Here is a 25,948-nt window from a genome sequence, read left to right as displayed (position 1 = left end):
CTCACTTTCATGGCCTGAAATGCTCTAATATTTACCATATCCTGCTCACATAATATAATATATAATATAGGTAGTAGGCAGGCAATAGCATTTAGACTCCCACAGGTCACCCTGAAAGAACTGATAAAGGAAACATATTATGTGAGCAGGATATGTCCAAATAAGCTTTAATAGGTTGCAAGGTATAAATACACAATTTTTCATATTTTTTCTTATTTTTTGTCTTGTGCATGATGAAACATATACAGTCTTAGAAATGTGCATTTGCATGGTTCCTTCTGCATGCTGCTGTGCTAATCAGATCCATATGATACACTACGCTGGCATTATCTCATTAGAGACATCAGGGTGCAGTTGCTTTTATTTGAAGCTGTGAGATGCCTTTTTCTTGATGGAAAGTTACAAAAGATATGTATGGAGCAACTTTGCAGAAGTAATTTGCTGTCAGAACAGATTTGACACTCCTGGAATTTATACACTTGAGATTTTGTAGCTACTTAATGATATCCATAGCAAATTGGATACTGATCATAATCCACAGCCCTGGCATGAGGATGTGTTTTGTTAGGTATAAAGTAATGTGATATTATTCTTAGCTCAGTTAGCACATTTCAAGCTGGCATTACTAGTGGGTTTTTTTTGTTTGTTTGTAATAACGGACAAAGGTGTCAATGTACAAATTAAATAATCATATTTGCATATCCATCCACAGATACTAATGATTTGCTAAATCCTAGAATTCCATGATTTAACCCACTGTATAACACAGGGTTCCTCCCATAATAATTATTACCCCCTATCAGAAAGCTTGCAGTAATCTGACTCTGGGAGTACTCCTGGCTAGCACTAAGAGAGCTCTGCATTTTACTCTAAGAAGGAATGAGTGATAGACCTGAAGCAAGTCTTAGGAGGTGAGTTCCACTTTATTTCTTTTCAATCTTTCCCCAGAATACATTTTTATTATTACACAAACCTTAGGGTTCCAGCTTATAAGAGATAATCTTTTAAACTTTATATTATGTCTTAAATTACCTCTTTATAATTTACTGACAGAGACAAATGGCCCTAAAGCAGTATGGGAGTATATCCCATGAAAGTATAGTATAATGCATTTGAGATGAGTACGTCTAAGAAGGCACATAGTAATACAGGTATGAGATTGCTTGGTATGCTTGGGAGCTTTGGCTTTCTGGATAATGCATCATTCAGTAATTTGGATCTCCAAGCTTTAAGGCTACTTAAAACCATTTAAACATTTAAATAAACCCAATAGAATTGTTTTGCCTCCAACAAGGATTAATTATATCTTAGTTTGTAGTAGTGAAAGGTACTGTTTTATTGTTACAGAGATAAAGGTAATATGTTTTAAAATGTTACAATTATTAGATTAAAATGGAGTCTGTGGAAGATGGCCTTCCCGTAATTCAGAACTTTCTGGAAAGAGTTTCCTTTACTGTACCTTTAGCATAAGCAACTGGCAGGTGATTGATTTTGAACTCTTGAATATTGCATGGACAGGAATACATAATACATACAGGAAAAATATAATTGCTAACCTTTCAGTATTTGGATATTCATTATAAATAGGGATGTAGCGAACGGCGGAAAAAATATTCGCGAACATATTCGCGAACTTGCGTCAAAAATGCGAACGGTTCGCGAACGTCGCAAACCCCATAGACTTCAATTGGAAGGCGAATTTTAAAAGCTAGAAAAGACATTTCTGGCCAGAAAAATGATTTTAAAGTTGTTTAAAGGGTGCAACGACCTGGACAGTGGCATGCCAGAGGGGGATCAAGGGCAAAAATGTATCTGAAAAATACATTGTTGACACAGCGCTGCGTTTTGTGCTGTAAAGGGCAGAAATCACACTACGTCACTCAGGTGATGTTTCTGGACACGGAATGTGAAAAAGCTCACACAGCGAGGTGGCACTTGGTTAAAGACTGGGCAAACAATGCCTGCAAGGGCAACGTATACAGTAGTGGATACGGATATTATATATTACAATATATTATTGCTGCTGTATCACTCAGGTGATGTTTACGGACACAGAATTATTATTGTTATTTAGACAGAATGTGAAAAAGCTCACACAGCTAGGTGGCACTTGCATACCTCCCAACTGTCCCTCTTTTGACCACTCAACCCCCTGTCCCTCTTTTGTACTGGAAAGTCCCTCTTTTCTCTGAACTGAACAGCTAACTTAATTAGCTTTTGGCAAAGAGCTCAGAACAGCTAACAGGTGCAAATAAGATACTTTGTAACAATTTTGACTCTGGTTGGTGCTGGTAGTGATGAACTACTAGGAGGAGCAGCACACCAGTCCCACTCCCCAACACAGCTAGACTAATAGCACTGGGCTCTTATAGTAGCAAAGTAAAAAAACAAAAAAGAAAATAAAAGCAGTCCTTACAAGGACTATTGGGTTACAGGCAGCAGTCAGCAGATGAGAGATCAGCAGCAGGACAGCTGCCCACAGCAGCTACATACAGAGCACTGCAGTAGAAGGTAGATTACTAGCCAGCAAAGCTACCTAACCTAAAATGTCCCTCAAATCCCTGCAGAGTTCTGTCCCTACAATACAGAGCAGTTATCAAGTAGATTACTAGCCAGCAAAGTTACTATCAACTGTTCCTCAAATCACTAACCAGCTCTCTCCCTACACTAGCTCTTCCAAGCACACACAGGCAGAATGAAAAAACGCTGCAGGAAGGAGAGTGGTCCAGGGGGTGTAGGGGTGGTCCAGGAGGGAGAGCTTCCTGATTGGCTGCCATGTATCTGCTGGTCTGGGGTGAGAGGTCAAAAATAAGCGCCAGCTAAGGCGAACCCAAATTGGCGAACGTCGCGCGACGTTCGCGAACATTCGGCGGACGCGAACAGTCGATGTTCGCGCGAATTAGTTCGCAGGCGAACAGTCCGCGACATCCCTAATTATAAATAGGGATGGGCAGATTTTTTCACCTTGTTTCGCCGCAAACATGACACCCATAGACTTGGCGTTGTGCTTTAGAAAAAAAAAAGGGGCGCGGTAAAAAATTCACCGTCCATAGGCTTTAATTGGCGTCGGCGGTGAATTTTTGGCGAAACGAAGCAGTCAAATTTGCCCTAATTATTTAAATTATATACCTGAATAATTCCATTCTAAATGTATGATATTATTAAACTGCAGTTCCAAGGAAGGAGAATGGTAGTAGGGAAGCAAAAAAAAAACTTTCCATTTTCAGGTGCAACAAGGAGAACAAGGGTTTTAATAGGGGATAGAGTTTGATGAATCCTAGAGCCAAAAGCTAAACATTGCCCTCCCCTGGTCTAATGCATCACTAAAAATTAATAATATTGCAAAAAATTATTGAACTGGCTAAAAAATTCTACCACAAAAAAGACAGAAGTCTTTTCATAGTATGAAAATACAGGGGGTGGTTTTTGGCAGGGTTTAATCAGCTCTATGAAAGTATAAGTAGCACCAAAGATGCCCCCAGAATTATCTCAGTTAGTAGAAGGACATGGTGTTGTAATTCTAAAACATCTGGCGCACATACATAGATTTCTATGTATATTTTAATATAAAATGTATTTTGGATTAATGTACAGGTATTGGATCCATTATCTGGAAAGCTCTAAATTATGGAAAGGCTCCAATAGACATTATAATCAATTAATCCAGATTTTTAAAATTGATTTCCTTTTCTCTGTAATAATAAAACAGTAGCTTGTACTTGATCCAAACTAAGATATAATTAATCCTTATTTGGACCAAAACCAACCTACTGAGTATATTTAATGTTTACATGATTTTCTAGTAGATTTAAGGTATGAAGATCAAAATTAAAGAAAGATCTATTATCCGGAAACCCCAGGCCAAAGCATTCTGGATAACAGGTCCCATACCTGTAATGTAATCTAGTACCTGTTGTACCTGTTGACCTCAGAAAATTCTGTTTCCAATGGATTATTTTGACTTAATGGGACAATATCACTACTATTTATTTTATGTACAAGAGCTGTATTTATTGGTAAAAGATCTCACATGTAAAGGTGATAATATTTTAGAAGCTGCAATGATACACTTGCTTGGATAGTGTTTCATTTCTCCACGGGGGGCAAATTTACAAGGCATAAACATAGAGAAAAATAAAGGAAAAAAGCAATAATTTGAAGTATATTCATAACCCATTCGTACAGACTGCTCAAATATTTGTAACTATCATCACAACCATCCCTCTTTATGCTTAGATTTTTAAAATAATTCTAGGAAGGGTAATCAATCTTTTATCCCTAATTCATAATAAGAGTTTTTTTTATTCTGGGCTGATTGCCCTAGGCTCTCCCCTTTAGGGTGGTTCCAAGAGTCTGAAGTTAGACCTTCCCATGCTTATATACTCCCATGTGTCGCCTGATCCCACATCTGACATTTGACATTACCAGCATGGCTACCGGAAACACTCCCATTACATCTAAACCCCAGAAGTCTTTTCCAAATGTAGATTCCTTCCCATGCTCTCCAAGGGTGCTAAATTAATGGGGACTCATTTCACAAGGTTGTCTTCTTGCCACATTCCCATATATGAATAGAAATTAATTGAAATACTGATTTTTTTTGTTAGCTGCTATTATAATGCCTAAAATGACAAGTTACACAGAAAAGTACCAACAAATTTTGCTCCAATACAGTTTTATTTTGCTAAATGTAACGATAATGTTGTGCTTAAAGGGCATGTAAAGTCTAATATAAAATAAGGCTAGAAATGCTGTATTTCGTATACTAAATATAAACATGAACTTACTGCACCACAAGCCTAATCAAGCAAATAATTTATGCTTTCAAAGTTGGCTACAGGGGGTCACCATCTTGTAACTTTGTTAAACATCTTTGCAAGACTAAGACTAAGTGCACATGCTCAGTGTGGTCTGGGCTGCTTAGGGATCGTCATAAACAAAGCTGCTTGAGTTCTGCATGGCTGGGAAGTAAGGTGGGGGCTCCCCCTGCTGTTCATAAGTATGATTGTTTCCCTGCTCAGCAGTTAGGGACCGTCTGACAATTCCTATCCACAGCAGTAAATGAAGGGAGAATTTCACTGCATACTTTAAAAACGGTACACACTTTTTAAATAAATTATATTGGAGATAGGTTTCTTTTTCATTAAAGAAAGTAAAAATGGGCTTTTATTTTTTGCCTTTACATGCTCTTTAATACCTCATGTTAGTAATGCCAAAATGAGAGTCCTTGGCCTTGTGTGTTCCATTGAGAAACATGCACTGTAGAGTAACTAAAAAGTTACATTCTAGTGCAGCTTTTGGGACAACAGCAATATGACATTTGGTTTACAGACAAATCCAAAACGTACTAATCGTATGTTAGTTTAGTCTGATCTGCAGTATATTTTGAAGAGTATGTGATTGCTTTACATTACTCTATTTTATATTTTTATGCCTCATATATAGTAAGTCTTATATAGTAAGATATAGTAAGTATATAGTTAGATAAAAAGAAACGTCATTGTTGGGGCTTTTGTAGCATAGAGTTATAGCACCAGTATTATTCTGTATATCATTTTTGCATTACTGCTGAGGTTTACAGAATCATTGTTCACTGTAAAAAAACATATCCCAAAGCATGCTTGCTTGAGAAAGGGCTGTGACCTGAAATGATGCAATATGATTCAATAAACACATAGGGGTGATCTCCGCTTGCACTTGTAACCTTCACTGAAATATATGGTAACACCTGGAATTGAATTAGGAAAGGTATGTATTTCTTATCCAACTGATTCTGGCACAATATCTAACAAGATGCAGTTATTCCCACACAACAGTTTTATTTTCCAGAGGTTTTGCTTGCAGATGTAAATTATTTTAGCCTTCATTAAGCAACCGTTGGTATTTAGTGGATCTCAGCATGGATGTCTTTTTCCCCGGACCATTAGATTATCCGTTCAGATGATATCAGTCTGTGTGTTTTTCTTGTTCTAAATAGATTAGACCACTAAAGAGTAATGATATGCTGTTTTTTGGGTAACTTCACATGTGTTCCAGAAAATTTACTTTTTGTTTGCATCTCAAACAGGCTAGTGCTGTAGAGCTGTGGGCTTATAGAACGTCTTTTCTATTGAGTGTGTTACCCTCAAATAGAATATTCTATTCTACTGTTGTGATCAACAATTAACTTGATGATGTTAGAGATCTTTTTACAGTATACCAGAGCATCCATTGCTGGTATATATCATAGAAAAAACATATTAGCAGCATATAAGAAATCCATAATAGACAGTAGTGTCATCACTGGTACATCCCCTGAGCTACATCAATAATTCTTCACTAATTTCCTCAAGACCAGTTCAAATGAAATGAATCATAATCAGTGCATTGAGCGCAACATAAATGACACATTAGTGTATATTCTTTTTTTGTGATGGACAGGCAACAGTAAGAAAATAGGAGGTAGAAGAAATTGTTTTGCCCAGTCTAGTTAGAAAACTGTTTCCTTAAGGTACAGCTCTGGCTATCATAATATCATATAGATTTTATGAATGACAACAAGAGAAAGTCGTTCTAACAATGCACCAGTATTGGAGAAAAATGGAAAGAAACTCCTGTCAGCAATAATTAGAGACGACTGAACCCCCTGGGATCTAACCACAATCTTCAAGAGCTGGTCAGAGAAAAATAGTTGCTTGTTAAGACCAGCTACATGTATTTACTTAATCAATGGATTAAATAAACCTGCTCATCCTATTAATCCTGCTTGCCCATTAGGTTTGTTTGTTGGGATTTTGCTGGTTTCTCTTATTGGAATGATGTTATACTGTGACCCCATGTTTGACATGTTCAATAATAGAATCCTTTCTTGTAACTGAATCCTGCCTAATCCTTATTTTTCCTGCCCCAGTCTGTGCTCTTGCTGGTGGCTTCTGAAGTACCGACCCCTGACATGTTTATTGGCCTCTGGTAATAGTCTGCTAGTCTGTTGTACTCTTTCTACTGTCTTCCACCTGCCTTAACAAATGACCTGCCTATTGGATTACATTTTCTTTCTGCCACTGGCCTTACCATTGTCCTGTCTAATGCACTCTATTGTTTAATGTCTGCCCAGCTCTGGACTGTTACTGGACTTACCTTTGCTTCTGCCTTTTTCAGATACCTCACCTACCTCAAGGCTTTTGTACAGGGACACATGGTATGCATCTTTAGATTAGTAAAGGTGGCCATAGACATTACAATTACAATCTTTCTTGGAAAAGATCTTTCCAAGAAAGATTGTTTGTTTCAATACACAAGTGTAGAGCTGATCCGTCAGATATACAGGTAGAAACAATAGAATTATACCTGTATCTGACGATTCAGCACTAAAAATGGCCAATGTTTGGATCCCTACAAAGGAACCCGACCAAAATTTTCCATCTAGCCTGATCGGGGAGCCGACCGATATCCAAGTCTTCTGCCGATATTGGTCAGTTCTTTTCCCACCATACACGCACCGAATATCATATGATTTTATCAGTGCTTCTATGGCCACCTTAAGAGGCCTTATTGTTTGTCTGCCCCCATCAGAGTCAGAGTCTAAGAATTGGGTTAAGGTATAACCTGAATATGCACACCTTTCCAGTCTATTGCTGCATCTTCATGCCACAGTCTCACCAGACTCCATTGTTTGTATTATATATAGACCATGAACTGTAGTAAATTAGCTCTATACCTGTTCTGTTGAGTATTGACAATTGCCTGCGGGTCATATGAGTATTGAAACAGTAAAACTTAGCAGATTTCTAAACTTACAAAATGATTTTACCCATTCAGTTCATTTACTGCAATCTTCAATGAGGATTGCAATTTAAGGGTTTGTAGAGACTTTTGCAATACTTTTAAGACTCATTGGTATAATATTTATTAGCAATATAATACCAGATGCAAAGTTTGTGCCAGGTCTAGTCACTTCTGATAACCAGATGTACAATTTTGAACAGCAGACCAACAAATACTGCCTGCTTATCGGTATCTATGCATTACTTGAATTGGAATCTTTATTGCCTGTTATTGCATTCCCCTTTAGTGCATACAATCCTATATAGACTTCCCTTATAGTTATTCTTAAAGGACCAGTAACATCAAAAATTTTTGTAAAAAAATTCGTTAGTATACAACGAAAAATAAACACCTAGACAAATGAAACTTTTAAAATGCAAAGCCTTTATTAAGAAATAACTTACCGAAACTTCACTTCCTGTCCTCTTCAAAACAGGCGATACGGCGACCATCCATCCTGCAGAGCTCGATTTCTCCCCCTGGCTATTCTAGTGACAGCTGTGAAGGAGGCTGAGGCTCTGCTCTCGTGTTGGCTGGTGGAGCAGGGTTTGTAGTGGGGTTCATAGGCAAAGTTTTCCTGACGTGCCCCGAGCCAGTGCCTGAGTGCACTGCACCTTCACGCTGCCTCCAACTCTGCTCTGCTGCTGCTAACGCTGTCACGCTGATGATGCGGGCCCTACATCTGCTCCCCACTCAGTGAGCTCAACTAAAGTAAATTAGCGCCTTGGATAGGGAAAACTAAATGTTTACTTGCAGCACTGAGTTAATCATTGGATTCGGGGAATGTCGGGGGCAATGGGCTGTTAAAGCAATTACAGTGAATCGCTGTTGGGTTCTGTTGTTTTGCGCTGATCTACTGCGCTGGCTGTTACGTGTTACTGAAATCTCTGCAAGGAGTAGACAGAATGCGGTTCCCTCACTCATACCCCCTAGCAGCAGGGCTGAACAATATAAAAAAAAGGACTAGGGGAGGTGAATCGCTGTTGGGTTCTGTTGTTTCTGATGTACTGCGCTGGCTGTTATGCGTGGCAAAGTTTTCCCGATGTGCCCCAAGCCTCTGCTGCTAACGCGGTCACGCTGATGATGCGGGCCCTACATCTGCTCCTCACTCAGTGAGCTCAACTGCGCTGGCTGTTATGCGTGGTGCAATGTATGCATAGCATCTCGATTGGCAGAGAAAAAAAACTTGGGGCCCCAACAAAAAAAAATGTAAAAAAAACTAAAAAATAAACAAACATTGGTGGCAGGGGCCCCGTTCTAAGTTAAAAACAAATTGGGGCCCCAAAAAAAATTTGAAAAAAAATTAATTTTTTTTTGAAAAAAAAAAAAAACATTGGCGGCAGGGGCCCCCTTATAAGTTAAAAACAAATTGGGGCCCCAAAAAAAAATTTGAAAAAAAATTAATTTTTTTTTGAAAAAAAAAAAAACATTGGCGGCAGGGGCCCCCTTATAAGTTAAAAACAAATTGGGGCCCCAAAAAAAAAATTTGGAGAAAAAAAAATTTTTTTGAAAAAAAAAAAATGGTGGCAGGGGCCCCCTTACAAGTTAAAAACAAATTGGGGCCCCAAAAAAAATTTAAAAAAAAAATAATTTTTTTTTGAAAAAAAAAAAAAACTGGTGGCAGGGGCCCCCTTACAAGTTAAAAAAATTTGGGGCCACCAAAAAGAAAATTAATTTTTTTTAAAAAAAAAAAACCCAAAAAAAAACAATGGTGGCAAGGGGCCCCTTACGAGTTAAAAAAAAAATTGGGGCCCCAAAAACAAAAGTTTTAAAAAAAAGATTGGTGGCAGGGGCCTATAGAATATTAAAATAATACATTGGTGGCCAGGGGATTAAAAAAAAAAAAAACACAAACTGGTGTTCAGTAGAATTGAACTCATGGCTTCAGTACTTCAACTTCGCCTCCTTTCGTGACTTCGGGTATTTCACCGCTTCAGGACTTCGGCTTCGGCTGTTTTCGTGACTTCGGGTCTTTGCGCTGCTTCAGGACTTCGGCTTCGGCTGTTTTCGTGACTTCGGGTCTTTTCGGCGCTTCGTGACTTCGGGACTTCGGCTTTTTCCGTGACTTCGGGTCTTTTCGTCGCATCGGCTTCGGCTTTTCGGCACTTCCGCATTCGGCACTGAAGAGGCAAGACGTACGGCTCGGGCGCTCGTAAGGGGGGCCCGGATCTTCAAAAAAATGCAGCGCTGCCGGGCCCCCCTTCATGCCCGGGCCCGGTACGCTTGTCCCCCCTGTCCCCCCCTGATGGCGGCCCTGGCTAGGGGGTATGAGTGAGGGAACCGCATTCTGTCTACTCCTTGCAGAGATTTCAGTAACACGTAACAGCCAGCGCAGTAGATCAGCGCAAAACAACAGAACCCAACAGCGATTCACTGTAATTGCTCTAACAGCCCATTGCCCCCGACATTCCCCGAATCCAATGATTAACTCAGTGCTGCAAGTAAACATTTAGTTTTCCCTATCCAAGGCGCTAATATACTGTACTTTAGTTGAGCTCACTGAGTGGGGAGCAGATGTAGGGCCCGCATCATCAGCGTGACAGCGTTAGCAGCAGCAGAGCAGAGTTGGAGGCAGCGTGAAGGTGCGGTGCACTCAGGCACTGGCAGGCTCGGGGCACGTCAGGAAAACTTTGCCCGTGAACCCCACTACAAACCCTGCTCCACCAGCCAACACGAGAGCGGAGCCTCAGCCTCCTTCACAGCTGTCACTAGAATAGCCAGGGGGAGAAATCGAGCTCTGCAGGATGGATGGTCGCCGTATCGCCTGTTTTGTAGAGGACAGGAAGTGAAGTTTCGGTAAGTTATTTCTTAATAACGGCTTTGCATTTTAAAAGTTTCATTTGTCTAGGTGTTTATTTTTCGTTGTATACTAACGAATTTTTTTACAAAAATTTTTGATGTTACTGGTCCTTTAAACTTGCCTGTTTGGCTCAGATATAAATGATCAGATATATTTAACTTGCTTTTCTTTAAACTGTAATTCAAGAATACAAGAAATGGCCATGGCACTAGAAACAGCATAGCATGAATATTGTTATTAAAATTAAGCTGTTAATGCAGTAAAAGCTATGATGCGCTCATATCCTACATTCATTTTGTTTCATATGACATTTTGACATGTTAATATATTTTTTTCTGAACTTGTCCTTACTGTGCTATAGTTTAGCAGTACAGCATAGAACTGTGACACTGGGTGAAGGAACATACAGTTCAGCAAGCCAGCTGCCCTTGAAGATAGCAGCTCATGTGCCCAAAGTCACATCTAAACTCATCTGCCACTGTGCCCAATCCTCCTCCTTTTTGCATATTATTCTGTTTGTGCCAAGGGATACCAGTGCACTGACTGCAAATTACAGGGCAGCCTCTGGGCTTCAGCTTTCCATTTGTCTTATAGGCACAGCAGATGTGGCTTAGGAAAGACTTTAAAGAGCATCACATTTTCTACTTGTAAATGAAGAAATCCTAAACAAATACTATAGTTATACATTAAGAGACTATTGATACTATATTCACATATTACTAAACTGTCTTGCTTTCCTCTTATCTTGTTTAAATTCTCTGTCACAATCCCTTTTCCCCTGCAATTATCCTTTCCCATAATGTCATTCCTCTGTATGTTATTAAACAGTAGATAATATACAATTTGCTGCATGTAACTTTTTAATTTACATAGAGCCAAATAAAGGCTATGGTCAATCAGCTATAGCAACCAATAAGCATTTATTAGCCACCTGTTGAAAACATATCTTCTTTGTTGCTGTGGGTTTTATTTAATTTATTTATTTAATTTTCAAATGATTTTTAGTAGACTTAAGGTATGAAGATTTAAATTATGGAAATATACTTTATCTGGAAAGCCTTAGGCCCTAAGCATTATGAATGATGGATCCCATACCTTTACATGCCGCACCTCCAAGAATCACATCATTATAGAACAATGTGCATTTTGATTATGAATAACACAATTCAAATGAAAAGAAACATCATTCTATTGCTGCCTGAAAAAGAAAGTAAATTTTTGTGAAATTATGTATTCAATATATAACATGTCAAAATGACACTAAAGAACACCATTGTATAGTGAAAGGATGTGAAGTGCCAGGAGAGTTGCTTGATTAAAGTCTGCTCCATCTGCATATCCTCATCAAGCCAGTTTAGAGAATGGCAAGCTAAGGGAAATATTGGTGTTAAACTAACTACCAAAGGACTTCACATTTTCAGGTCAATCAGTTTAAAGGCCTTTTTATTTATACCTTGTAAAACTAAAATACAAAACTGTAAGCAAAAAGTTACAGCCCTCATTAAAAAAATTTTTATATATACACCACAAGGCTATAAGGATTTGCCAAATAAGTATATCTGTGTTAGAATCATCAGTGCATTAATCTTAATAAGTCATCATCTATCCTCATATGTGAGCTGACCTTCTGCTTTTTGGAAAGTTGATGCAGTGCCATAACTGAGTGTAAGGTCAACATATCTAAAATACCTAATGTTAGATAAGACTCTGGCTTTGCATGCAGCATATTGTAAATTTCCACTACAGAATTCTGATTCCATTACAATTCAGCAGCTATCTGGAATTAAATATATTAAAGCTGTATTCAAAATTTGGGTGGTTTCTAGCAATATTTATAATATTTATTTATAATATAATTTCGTTTTTCAGTTGTTTGAAGGTTCTATTTGTATTTTTTTAGGTCACCATAAAAGTGAATTATTGAATAGGGCACAATTGTTTATGAAACATGAATGATACCATATTAAATAGGGATGGGCGAATTTAACCCATTTAGTTTCGCCAAAAATTTGCCGCCGGCGAAATGTCGCCGACGCCATACAATTCTATGGTCGTCATTTCCGCAGCAAAACAAGGCGAAAAAAATTTGCCCATCTGTAATAATAAATTAAGTTATTTCCTGACGTTATATACATCATCATATATGATAACACAAAACAGCAAATCTACTTCTAGCTTCATATTTGTATATGAAATCAGTAAATGTGTGATTTGTTTACCATATTATTACCTAATACAGGTTATTGTATACGAAAAACCTTATCAGTGGTAATGGGTGAATAAATTTGGCAGGCATTGCGAAACTGTGTCTAAAATTTGCTGCTGAAAAATCCACCGCAACAGAGAAAAAATATCACCCATCAAAATTGGCGAGCACATAAAAGTTGTTGTGCATCAGAATTATTTGGACGCCCATTGACTTTAATGCATTTAATAGTTGCGCATATAAAAATTGACGCTCGCATCAAAAATTGTTGCATGTCAAGATTATTTTGATGCCTATTGACTTCAATTTGTTTTGCAAATTTTCGCAGTTTTGTGAATTTTTTGCTGTTTAGCGAATTATTCGGTTTAGCGAAACAGGACAGTTGACTACTTATCAGATCTACATTGCTCATCTAATCTTATTTACTCCTTGATTGAAACACGGTCCAAAACTGGAAACATTTAACAGAATTGATATCATATAATGCCCTTAAGTATTTAAGTGCTAGTGAGTAAGGGTGACACTATATTGAGGAATATTCTCAAGTTACTCTTTTTACTCTTTTTTTTAGTAAGTGTGGAGCTCTATGTAAGTGTGGCAAAATAATGGTGGCATGTAAAGGAGTGTGGACGCAAGCCTTCTGGAAAGCAGTTACAGGAGAGTTTTTGGCCATGCTCATATTTGTCCTGCTGAGCCTTGGATCAACTATCAACTGGAGCCCAAAGGATAACCTTCAGCCAGCAGACCTGGTCCTTATTTCTCTTTGCTTTGGACTTTCCATCGCAACCCTCGTACAATGCTTTGGACATATAAGTGGAGGCCACATTAATCCTGCGGTCACTGTTGCAATGGTTTGCATGAGGAAGATCAGCCTTGCAAAATCAGTCTTTTATATTGTAGCGCAATGCTTGGGGGCAATTGCAGGTGCAGGAATTCTCTACTTGGTGACTCCATCAGACCACGCTGGAAATCTTGGCGCTACCCTGGTAATTTAGAAAGTATGCTATCAGGTTGACTTTAAGGCACAATAAACAATATTTAAGATACACCGCTAGTCATTCTAATTCTAATTCTTTCTATCTGATTGCAATTAAATATGTTTGTTATGGTATAATAACCTAAAGCAATCAATATGCAGGTAGTAGTCACTGGCCACCTCTTTAAGGCAAACAGCTTATTGGTTGCTATAGGTTACTGCCCCTTGACAAACTTTGTGCCTTTTATGGGGCAATTCTCAACTAACAGATGGGTGCAGACTGGTGATGAGATTGCATTCATTAAATCAAAAATGTTTAAAATTTTGTATACATTTTTAAAAGCAGAGGAGTCATATTCATTTTGGATACAATACGTACATATGTCAGATTTATATTAGAATTTATGCCAAGTTTAAGGTGATGGGCCCAAATCAGGGCTTGAAAGCAGTAAGTTTGAAAACCGTTGGGATACTTTCAGATATGTTGCATTGCTTGTGGGGACTGTGGGCTCACTAGATACTAAGCACACACAAATCTTGGAGGACCTGTGTAACTTTTATTAAATGCACTGAGAGTAAGCAAATATACCCATACCTATTTACTGGGAAGGCAACAGATCATTTGTTTCCTGGTGTCTTCTACAAATCTATACACTTCAGAATGTCTATAGATTGTTGTCTTGGTTGACTGCTACTCTCCATTATTGTTTTTAGCTGCCTCCTATATTCTGTTCCAGTTGTTAGTCTTGACCCTTGTTTCTGGCAATTTTGCTTGTGCGCCTAGGGTTGCCACCTGTCTGGTTTTGACCCAGACAGCCCATTTTTTTTGAAGGGCTGCCCGGGTCAAAACTGCCTGCATGGTTTTTCAAATTAGGAAAACCGGACAGGATTCCCTATGATTGACGCGACGATGGGCCAAACGCCAATCGCAACATCACAGCTCTGCCCCCATTATGTCACATCACCACATCAGATCGGGCAAAAGGTGGCAACCCTATGTGGGCCTGTCTCTTTTTAATGTACATGTGCTATTTGGTTTCCTGTGTTTTTTTTTGCTTTGGTATTTAACTTTCTTCCCTACTCAATTCTACACTATAATTAGAGATGTGCAAATTAAAAAAGCTGACTGTTCCCATGCAAAAGTTGTAATCACAGCAGAATGGAAGAGAGTAGCACAACACCATTTTTGTTGCAGGTGGGGAGCTTTCCCATTTATTTTTCACCATAAGTTAATCAACGTTTCGGGGGGGTTGCAAAAGTTGCCACTAATCAGTTCTCGAGGTTTAGGAAGGTGATTTCTGGTCAAAGTAGCTTGTAGATAGGAAAATGTCAGAAAGGTTACTCTAGTTGCATTTGTTTTCTCTTTTCAAGATAATATACTGAAGCCATGCATTTTGATTTGTCAGAATACCAAATCCTAAACAAAAATCGAACCCCTAATTTCATATTCACATCTTAGAGAAATGCAAAAAATTGTCATGATTTGAATAATAAATGTTTTCTCTTAACCAGTGCTTTTTAGTTACATGAATCGGATTATTTTTGGCTAAGCAGAAAATGTATCTGAATCCTGTGAAAAGTGATAGGATTAAGCTGTATCACACACACAAATATAAGGGCCTGTTCTATTTGTGAAACAATTTCAAAACCAATGATTGACTATGAGTTTAAAAGTACAGTAGCCCTAAAACTTTTGGAAAAGAGTTTACTTGTATCTGCCTGCAAACTGTATTAAGCCTGCAACCACTTCCAGTCTTCCCCAAAAGCTTAATGATAGTAAGCTTTCCATAAGTTGTTCTAGTGATGAGCCCAGAGGAACTGCTTAAAGGAATTGTTCAGTATAAAAATAAAAACTGACTAAAAAGATAGATAAATAAATAAAAATTGTTATAATTTTAATTATAACAATGTTATAATTATATTAGAAACATTTTTTATTTTGCACAGCCTATCTATTTATCCAGTTTTTATTTTTAAAGGAGCAGTTCACCCTCTTGTTCAACATGAGCACAATGAAAAGCGACTGTGTTGAACATACTTTTTGCATATTGGTATAAGCAAATTCCTTTTTTATATACAGTATAGGGGAAGTTTGTGAAATCTACTACTGCTTCTCTGTTCAAATTTTTTTTTCACTTTCACATTACAAATATCCCATAGGTGTGTATATAAAACATTTTACATTCGGAATTGATATAAATCCTTAAACATTATTCCCCGACCCAACTGGCGGTGCATGCTTATAGAGCCCACACTAAAATGGAGGTAAAACTATAGTTTTCTAAAATATAAATCCCGCTAAGCACTAAGCCACCCACAATGGAAGGGAGCTATGTGCATAATGAGTCAGAAGAATTGTTCATTATGCACATAGGTATGACTGAACTATAACAAATAAGGGAAAGTTGTGCTCGCCACCAATTTTTAAAACCATTAGGCGGGGGTGCAATGAGGCTGTGACCACAAAATACATATAGTCAACTACAAGAGGTCCTCTTCACTCAACCCATTATCAATATATTTAAGATATTGAGACATTTTGTGCATACTGCTACTGAAAAATGCCTTACCCTTTAAACAAAACAGGGATTGTTTGTCCATATATTGCAATATATTTAAGCTGGCCAACTACGTCAAGGTCATCCCATACGTGGCCAGTCAGATGATCCCAGTGGTGGCCAATAAAAAGGCAACCATGTTTGGGAGTTTTAACATTGAAAGCAGCAAGTAAGTTGCAGGTAAAACTTAGTCCCCGTGTAAAATGTATAATGAAGCAATAGAATTCTTAATGAATCAGATGAAACTTAAGCGTAGGACTGGCCAGATATGGGATGACTATGACGTAGTTGGCCAGTTTAAATATATTGCAATATATGGACAAACTATCCCTGCTTTGTTTAAAGGGTAAGGCATTTTCAGTAGCAGTATGCACAAAATGTCTCTGTCTTAAATATATTGATAATGGGTTGAGTGCAGAGGACCTTTTGTATTTGTCTGGTATGACTGAACATGGTCATCCACACTGGGAGCTCCCCAATATGGGTAGCTTAGCACTCATGGGGGCATTTAAAATAAAATGAGTTTGGGCTCTATCAGGCTGCACCTCCAGTGGGAGGAACCTTTAAACATTAGGACTTCAAAATAGGGTCCTCATACTTTAATTTTAGAACTTAAAAAAACAAAGCAGAAATTATCATCATAAGCATAATATTTTTTGAACAATATACAGTAAAACTTGCATCTGTACATATGTAAGGCTAGTGCCACATTGAGTATGCATTTTTGCACCAATAGCCACTGTGTGCGTCTGCCTCCTGGCTAATGTAATGCCTGTAAGTGCATGAACAAGCTGAGCCAATGGTATGGTGGATTCTCACCCTGCTTTAATACGCAGACTGAGAATGAGCCCCATGTAGCACTACCCTAAATGTGTCTGGACCCCTGTGAGTTTTACAGTATGAATTAAAAGGCAGACCCCATTGCTTGCTGTTGGTGGGAGGTGTGGGCCCACAAAGTCCTTATGAACTGGTGACTAAAAGTTGACCCATACCTGAGCATTAACCCGGCCCTGCAGCACCCGCACAGAACCCTAACCCGTTGCACGCCCCTATTTAAATACCCGCCCACCCTGCTGTGATGTCACAAAAGAGGGTGGGGCATGTCAGCGTAAGTATATAAAAAAACCACACATGGAGACAGAAGTGAAACGCTAGAAGGTTTCAGTCGGCCCACAAACTATAACCACAACTGAGACAGGTTTCTGTATCCTCATTATTGTGAGCTCAGATAACAAAGAAGTACCTCTATATTTATACAAAACATGTTTATTTAAATGCAATGGCCTTCATATACACATGTGTTTATTAAAAATTTAATTTTGCAAATACCAATAAAATTAAAAATTTAAGTTGAAGAATTCGGAAGTTATAGCTGTTAAATACTGAAAATAAGGGTCACATTTAGGAAACAAGAGACAGGGAAATATTTTCAGTTTTTGCTATAAAAGGCACACAGGTATAATGTGCTTCGCTCTAAGCTATTTAGAAACGTACGTTTTTTTGGGATTTCTGTGCATTTCTGTTCGCATATTTCCCTTCTTATTTTAAATGTTAGCAGAGTATACATGATACAGAGATAAGGCAAATCATAGTGCCTACCTATTTATTCCAGTTACTTGCAATTTGGCCTAGCTGAAAGTATCTGCCAAGTGCTAACAGAAAATGATCGAAAATCGAAAAGCTCTATAGTGACGTGAAAATCACCTTTAAAAATATCAATATAAACTGCTTTATCTTATGTAATCTATTTTTCAGTGGTTTATATTAATAACTGGGTTGCAATTACTTTTCTACTACAGGTCAATAAGAAGATCTCTTCCGCTCATGGACTCCTCGTCGAACTGATAATTACATTTCAGCTGGTATTCACTATTTGCGCAAGCTGTGACCCAAAGCGTAAAGACATAACAGGATCAGTAGCACTGGCCATTGGATTTTCTGTTGCTATAGGACATTTATTTGCTGTAAGTAGCTTTCCACAAAATACATTCTGATTACAAGGCTAAAGTTTATTGTAGGAGCAACTAAGCATTGAAAAAGGAACATAAGTTAAAGTTCTATCTGATGACCCAGGGCAGAAGTTGGATTGGCACTTCTATCATTATAGAATGAAATGCGTCATTTTCTGCAGTATATGTAAAGATATTGGGATTAGAATTAAATGCAATATATAAATAAACTAAATAAATAAATAAACTATATTTATATAAATAAACTAAATAAATAAATAAATAGACTTTATTTATTTGATTTTTACAAAGGTATTATTGCTATGCTAATTATCTCAGACTTCTGCATAGAAAAAGCAATGTGTCAATGTTGGCTGTATATTAAAAGTACATTTCACTGAGACGTGAAAAGATGGGGGTCACTGATGGTATTATATATTTATACAGTATGTAGGTTTAAATATTAATTTACTTACAAAGCATAAACATCTATCAATACATCAGCTGCAATGACTCCCAAGGATTATATCCCTGTGTAGAATCAAATATTTAATACGTGGCACAGTTCAGTTCCCTTTCATGGTGTGTTTGTTCCTACCCCATAACAATCCATTTCTGAAGCATTAATTACTAGAATGCTGTCATGCAGCTTACCCTAGACTGGGGAGCTCCAAATCCCACTGGCTCTACTAGAAAGATGTATGAATACTGGAAGAATAATGGAAAACAGAGAAGTCAGTAAGGCATAGGGCATGGCCAATACAGATTTCCTATGACAATAGCTAAACCCAATTGCAGGCAAGAGAAGTTATACAAGATGCAAAATAAACATTAAAAAGGAAAAAAGAAGCTTTCACCAAGCTACAAAACAATACAGTGAAAAACTCAAACATAATTAACAATTTATTAGCAATGAAAACATCTCTACCAACACACCGATCTTCTTAAATACTTTGCAGAATAGGAATGAGGAAGATTAAGATTAACCCAAAAGGATAGAGAAGCATAACTATTGCTATAGTGGCAGTTCTGAACAAATGTGTGGTTCTCAAAGCAAAAAACCTAAAACTCCTAGGTGTATCATATTTGATAACCAGGATAGAGAAACAGATAACCATCGCTCCAGTGAATTGTTTTAAAGCTTATGTAACTAGTGCTAAATCCTTCTCCATAATCTGTTTCCATGCATGTTTGTAAGGTGGATGAAAATGGTGTTATGCAAAAAGTACAGCGAATGATGGTGTAAATGTAAGAAAATGCCTGTTATGTGTATGTATGATTTTTGAAAAAATTGAAATGTTAAAAGTGTATTTACAGGGTTTGGTCACAAGAGGGCAGTAGGTTCTCACTAGTTCTATAATGGTTATATAATAGTGTTATGTAAAAGTGTAATATTCTCCAGGCCACTAGAGGGCAGTGGTAAAAAGGTATAAAAGAAGTGGTTCTGCCCAAGGTGTGGTTAGACAGGTTTTGGAGGTATAGATAGGTAAATCATAAAGTGTGGCACTAGGTGCTATAGCCAGGTAGGGCAAGTGAGAATGGGTAGCTGGCACCCCAACAAGGAGCAAGTGGCTGTAGCAGCCGTGGCTCAGCCATAGTTAGGGTAGAAGTATGAAGTTGGGAAACAGCGGACAACTCAGGCCAAAGTGGTTGAAAAGCCTATCCAGAAAGGTCCAGAGGAACATTGACGTGCTGTTCACAGGCTGAAGCAGGAAAGTAGCAGAAGGAAAAAGCCTAATGTAACAGACTGTCTGACCGGTAGGCGGTGCACTGAAAGGCGTGGGGTAATGTGAATCACCTGTAAACCTGTAAGAGAAATCATTTAATACCCTGGTTGGTGAGTAATCTGTGACATCTGTCAAATAAAACTGTTACTAAGCTTTTTTTTAACAACTAGAGTACTGTGCCTTTAATCACCGGAGGGCCCCTTACATGTTTCTTCAGATAGAGCATTAATTAGAATAATTAATAAAAATAAGCACCATGAAACATCTTGTAATGTCTCATGGTCACACCTAATAAAAGAACAAACACACACAGCAAAATATTGAAACCTTACTGCTAAATGATGGCATGCAAAAAAGTGCTCAAATATATATAAGTATCCCTTAGTATAATGTGATTGATTTTTAATTCGTTGTTGAGGGATTTGAGGGATTAAAGCACAGGGTCAATTTGGCATCAGTATTGTCAAAATTACGTATTTATGTGCGCCTGTTATAATTTGATATGACGATTTCCATTGTTTATATTGCTCTCTTTCTGTAGATCCCTTACACAGGAGCCAGCATGAATCCAGCCCGATCCTTTGGTCCTGCTGTCATAATGAATAAATGGGAAAGTCACTGGGTAATGATGAGATGAATAAAACATTTACAGGAGAGAGAGAGAGAGAGAGAGAGAGAGAGAGAGAGAGAGAGAGAGATAATATTAGGATTCAGAGAACTTTTCTTTGGTACACTAAACAGCAATTATTTAATCAACCTGAAACATTTCTAAAGCTGTGTACAAAAAGAGAAACACACGGACAATGTCAAACTACACTATAATGTATTACATCTTCACAAAGCTGTAAATGCTGTGTGTATCCAAGTGTAATATTCTGTTGTTTAAAGAGGTGTTGTCTGTATGTCTCTATATTTTACACCACTTTTCACACCAGAAATATTTTGCTGCTCAAATTCATCCCATTGACTTTAATGAGTTATTGATGCACTGCTCCATGGCTGCCTCATACAGACAACACCTTGCACCACCATTGTGAGTAATAAACATGCCAATTTGCATCTGAAATAGCACGCTGCACTTGGGGTCATACATGAGTCCTAGTAAGTATTTGTTTGTTTGTTCTAGGTATATTGGATTGGACCAGTTCTCGGTGCCGTCATTGCAGGAGCCCTTTATGAATATGTCTACTGCCCAGATCCTGAGCTGAAGAATCATTTAAAGGAGGTTTTGAATAAAGCCACACAATCATCCAAAAGAAAATACAAAGAGGTAGAGGAGAACAAAAGCCAGTTAGAGTCTGATGATTCGCTTATGAAACCAACCGAGGTTCATGTCATTAAAGAAGAGAAAGACAAAGAGCCGTCTGGCGAGGTATTATCTTCTGTATGACTAGAAGAAAGCAAGGAAAACAGAGAACATCCTTCTCAAGTTCTTCCAGTAAAAGAGACAGATATATTGTGAAAGTGGAGAGTGGCATTAACAGACTCCTCATCAAAGGCTTGTCTCAAAAACATTTTGTACTTATGGGTACACCGAAATGAGCAAGCCTGAGTAATGCTTAGATTAAAACTATATAATATATTTACACTTTGATTCATTTGACAATGTCTTGTGGCAAAAGTAAGGTAATAAAAATGATCCTTAACAATAAGTCAATACTGAGCCTGAAAATCTGCCAGTTAAGCATTTAGATTGACAATACACATTAGTTTATGGTACCCACTGGCAAATACAGACAAATGCTCTTCCTCTGGCACATAATTGGCCGTTGTCAAGACTGATTAAGACACTTCCCCTTTATTCTGTTTCCAGAAACATATTCAGAACAGCAGTCATTTATGGTAAATAAAATGTAGGGTGTGAAATTGATATTACTGCAAGAAATGTAGCTGTTGTATATAATAAATGCTACGTCTAATGCTACGCTTTGTCCAGCTCGAAGTAAACTTTTGAGAAATATTTTTCCTGTAGAAAGTGCCTTGCTGAAAAGCATTTAATGGCTTCAGGAGGTAGAAGAATCTTTAAGTAGCAGCCTCTGTTGCCTGCCCATGCATCTTTCTGGGAGTTTGATCTGTTGACTGACTCTGGCAATTCATCACAACTGTAGAAACTCATCCGAATCATCCTCTAAAAATAGAAAAACATAAATCCAAAGATAAGCTCTGTTCATTTAGACAGCTAAAGATTCCCTGCTTCCAGTACTCTCACTAAGCACTTTGTCTTTGGTTTACTTTACCATTGTCTCAGACTGAATATTAATATTATGTTATGTGCTTTTAGGGTTGGTAACAATATGAAGTGTTTATGGCTCAGTTTATTTTGACAAAATCTGCATATCTGGATATTTGAAAAGAACACTAAACAAATAAACACTATTACGCATATAGAACAAGAATAAAGCTACTGTATATTACATATAATATATTATTTTTGATATGTATATATACACATTGCAATACAGGTATGGGACCTGGGGTTTTCTGGATAAGGGGTCATTCGGTAATTTGGATCACCATAGTCCACTAAAAAATAATTTAATCATTAAATAAAGACAATAGGATTGTTATGAGTCTGATAGGGATTAATTAAATCCTAGTCTGGATTAAGTGCAAAGTACTGTTTTATTATTACAGAGAAAAGGGATCATTTGTAAAGAATCATTTGAATTATTTGATTAAAATGGAGTCTATGGAAGATGGGCTTCCTGTAATCCAAACTTTCTGTGTAACATGTTTCCATATAACGGATCCCATGCCTGTAGTTTATGACTTTATTGTATAGCACTTAATTAAGCCATTCAATTGTTGTACTTGATTGTAAAATAATTGTAGAAAGCTTTAAAACATTAGATTGATATTCCAGACAATAAAAATGAAAACCCCACTTAAAAAGTTTCTTTCTTGCAAAAGAAAAAGGATAAAATAAAAAAAACTACATTTTGGTCAATGGATTATGGGACTAATTTATCAAATTTTTCAAATTTATCAAAGTTTTTATCAAAACCTTGGAAACTCTGAAGGATTCCAAGCAGATTGATCATTTTTCCCATTTTTAAAGGGTTTGCTCATCTTAAAATCACTATGACATAGAGAGTGATTGTCTGAGACAATTTGTGATTGGGTTAATTTTATATCATTTGTGGATTTTGAGTTATTTAGCTTTTTATTCAGAAGTCCTCCATTTTGCAATTTTTGCAATGTAATCGCTAGTGTCCCAATTACCCTAGTAACCATGGGTTGATTTTAATAGGAGACTTCAATATGAATAGGAGAGAGACTTCATAGAAAGATAATTAATAAAAAGTAGCAATAACTATAAGGGGTTATTTATCAAAATCCGAAAAGTTCTCACTCTGAAAACTACTCTTGCCAAATCCGCACTGACTTTCCCCCCTATTTATCAATACATTTTTATGAATTTCTTTAGTGCAGAAAAAGTAAAAAAAAATCTGAATCCTACATTTTTTCAGAGTTTGCGCTCAAAACCTACAATTTTTTTCATAAAATCGCCTGAAAGCTATGGTTCTTTCAGAAACACAGCGCAACTCAGCGAAAATCTTCCAGTTGTTAACAGGACATCTGCCATTGACTTTTACATGTTCTTGGCTTGTCTGAGTGGGAGTACTTTTTTCATTGGACTTTTAACACTATTGGAATCCCAAGTCTCTAAGAGACTGGAAGATGAAAGTAAGCCCTGAACAGAAAGGTAAGTAATACACAGTAACAAAAATAGTGTATATAAATAATATATAATATATACTAATACATAAATAAAAAAATGAAGAACATAAAGTTTTCAAGAATTAGACATTCTATAACATAGAAAAAGTTAACTAAAAGGACTTCCCCTCTAAAAACTGACACATTTATCAAAAATATGTTTGACTGCTCCGAACAAAGAATATCTTACTAGTCAATGGGGTCTAAGGGACCCATTCACTAAGTTCGAGTGAAGGAATAGAGGGAAAAAAACTTTGAATTTCGAAGTGTTTTTTTGGCTGCTTCGACCATCGAATGGGCTACTTCGACCTTCGACTTCGACTTCGAATCGAACCATTCGAACTAAAAATTCGACCATTCGATAGTCGAAGTACTGTCTCTTTAAGAAAAAACTTCGACCCCCTAGTTCGCCACCTAAAAGCTACCGAAGTCAATGTTAGCCTATGGGGAAGGTCCCCATAGGCTTTCCAAGTTTTTTCTGATCGAAGGATAATCGAACGATTATTCCTTCGATCGTTCGATCGAACGAATTGCGCAAAATCCTTTGACTTCGATATTCGAAGTTGAAGGATTTTAATTTGCCAGTCGAATATCGAGGGTATATTCAACCCTTAATACATCTGCCCCTAAGTGTTCAGTGCTGCTTGGCACCAGAACTGAGCAATATCACCCTTCTCAAAACCTTCATTACAAATCATATGCAAGAACAAAGAATTCAGACAATATGAATAATTTTCTAAATCTTAAAGGGGTAGTTCACACAAAAATTAAGACTTTTTTTGGTTACTCTTCATTTTTTATTGTTTGTGGTTATTGTGGTTATTTAGATTCATGTTCAGCTCACCATGTTCATCTGGTTGCTAGGGTCTACATTATCATAGAACCAGACAGTGGTGTGAATAAGAAACTGTAATATGAAGAAGAGAGGGCCTGAGTAGAAAGATAAGTAAAAAAAAAGTAACAGAAACAATAGTGTTTTGGCTACCGGGGTCAGAGACCTCCATTTGAAAGCTGGAGAGAGTCAAAAGACAAAGGCAAATAATTTAAAAACTATACCAAAGAAAAAATGAAGTCCGATTATAAAGCTGCTAAGAATTTGCCATTCTATAACATACCAAAAGTTAATGTAAAGGTGAACTACCTCTTTAAATGGACAATATTTTTTTTTGCTTGGCTTTAACAATAACTCCAGGCACAATGGAATGGTCCCTTAATACAAAAGTGCAAAAACTGTAATAGATGTTTTACTCACAAATGTACTAATCTGTTAAAGCCAGAGATATTTATATTTTGCAATGATGATCCACTGAAACACAGAACCATGAAGGTTTTCAACCTGTGCCTTAATCAAAGTTGGTCAGCTGACTAACAGATGGCTAATGAAAGACAACAGCCAAATAAGTTCAGGGGATTTATGAAAACGCATTGGCAGCCAAGACAACACATCTGATACCCTTATGCCAGAGTGGCTGAATATATTGACGGCCATTATCTTGGCTTACTAACCCCGTTGCAGAAATGCTACTCATGCTTTCCTCAGCAAAACTGTAACTATAGCCACATTTAGTCCTATTTATGGGTAATTGTCCCAAAAGAAATACTACTGTTTAGGGCTGTATTTAAGCTGATCTGCAAGCTAAATAGAGACCATCATCAATTCTTAACAAGTAATTATCACTGTTTATGCCTACAGGGAATGTATTTCCTGGCACTCATCTTGTTACATTCTTTCTTAGGGAAAGCAGCAGTCCTATCATGCTTCATGGCCAACATTCTGGTTACGTTTTTAACACATCGGGGCACATTTACCTAGGGTCGAAGTAAAATCCTTCGACTTCGAAGTCGAAGGATTTACCGCTATTCCTACGATAGAACGATTGAAGGAATCTAACGATTCGAAGGATTTTAATCCATCGATCGAAGTTATTCCTTTGATCAGGAAATTGTTAGAAGTCGAAGGTCGTAGTCGAAGGTTGAAGTAGCCCATTCGATGGTCGAAGTAGCCAAAAAAAACATTCGAAATTCGAACTATTTTTCCTCTATTCCTTCACTCGAGCTAAGTAAATGGGCCCCAAGTCACAAATGTTCAGATAAAGATATTCTGGGGCAGATTTATCAAGGGTTGAATTTCGAAGTACAAAAAACTTCGAAATTCGACCATCGAATTGAAAAACTTCGAATTCGAATATCGAATTCTACGTTTTTTCAC

General features: G+C 37.4%; 1 protein-coding gene across 2 annotated transcripts; it reads left to right on the top strand.

Moving 5' to 3' along the window:
• Positions 1–866: 866 nt before the first annotated feature.
• aqp4.S (aquaporin 4 S homeolog) lies at positions 867–22,179 on the top strand. 2 transcript variants are annotated; one of them, NM_001355294.1, is made up of 5 exons: positions 867–911; positions 13,381–13,795; positions 18,143–18,307; positions 20,561–20,641; positions 21,146–22,179. In NM_001355294.1, the coding sequence occupies exons 1-5, from the start codon at positions 880–882 to the stop codon at positions 21,407–21,409; spliced, it is 957 nt and encodes a 318-aa protein (NP_001342223.1). In that variant the 5' UTR covers positions 867–879; the 3' UTR covers positions 21,410–22,179. Both variants share the same exon structure in this region, with proteins under 2 accessions (NP_001342223.1, NP_001342224.1).
• The last annotated feature ends 3,769 nt before the right edge of the window (positions 22,180–25,948 follow it).

This window comes from Xenopus laevis, chromosome 6S (genome assembly GCF_017654675.1).
Source record: "Xenopus laevis strain J_2021 chromosome 6S, Xenopus_laevis_v10.1, whole genome shotgun sequence".
Taxonomy (NCBI): Eukaryota; Metazoa; Chordata; class Amphibia; order Anura; family Pipidae; genus Xenopus; species Xenopus laevis.
This window is presented reverse-complemented; position numbering and strand designations above follow the sequence as displayed.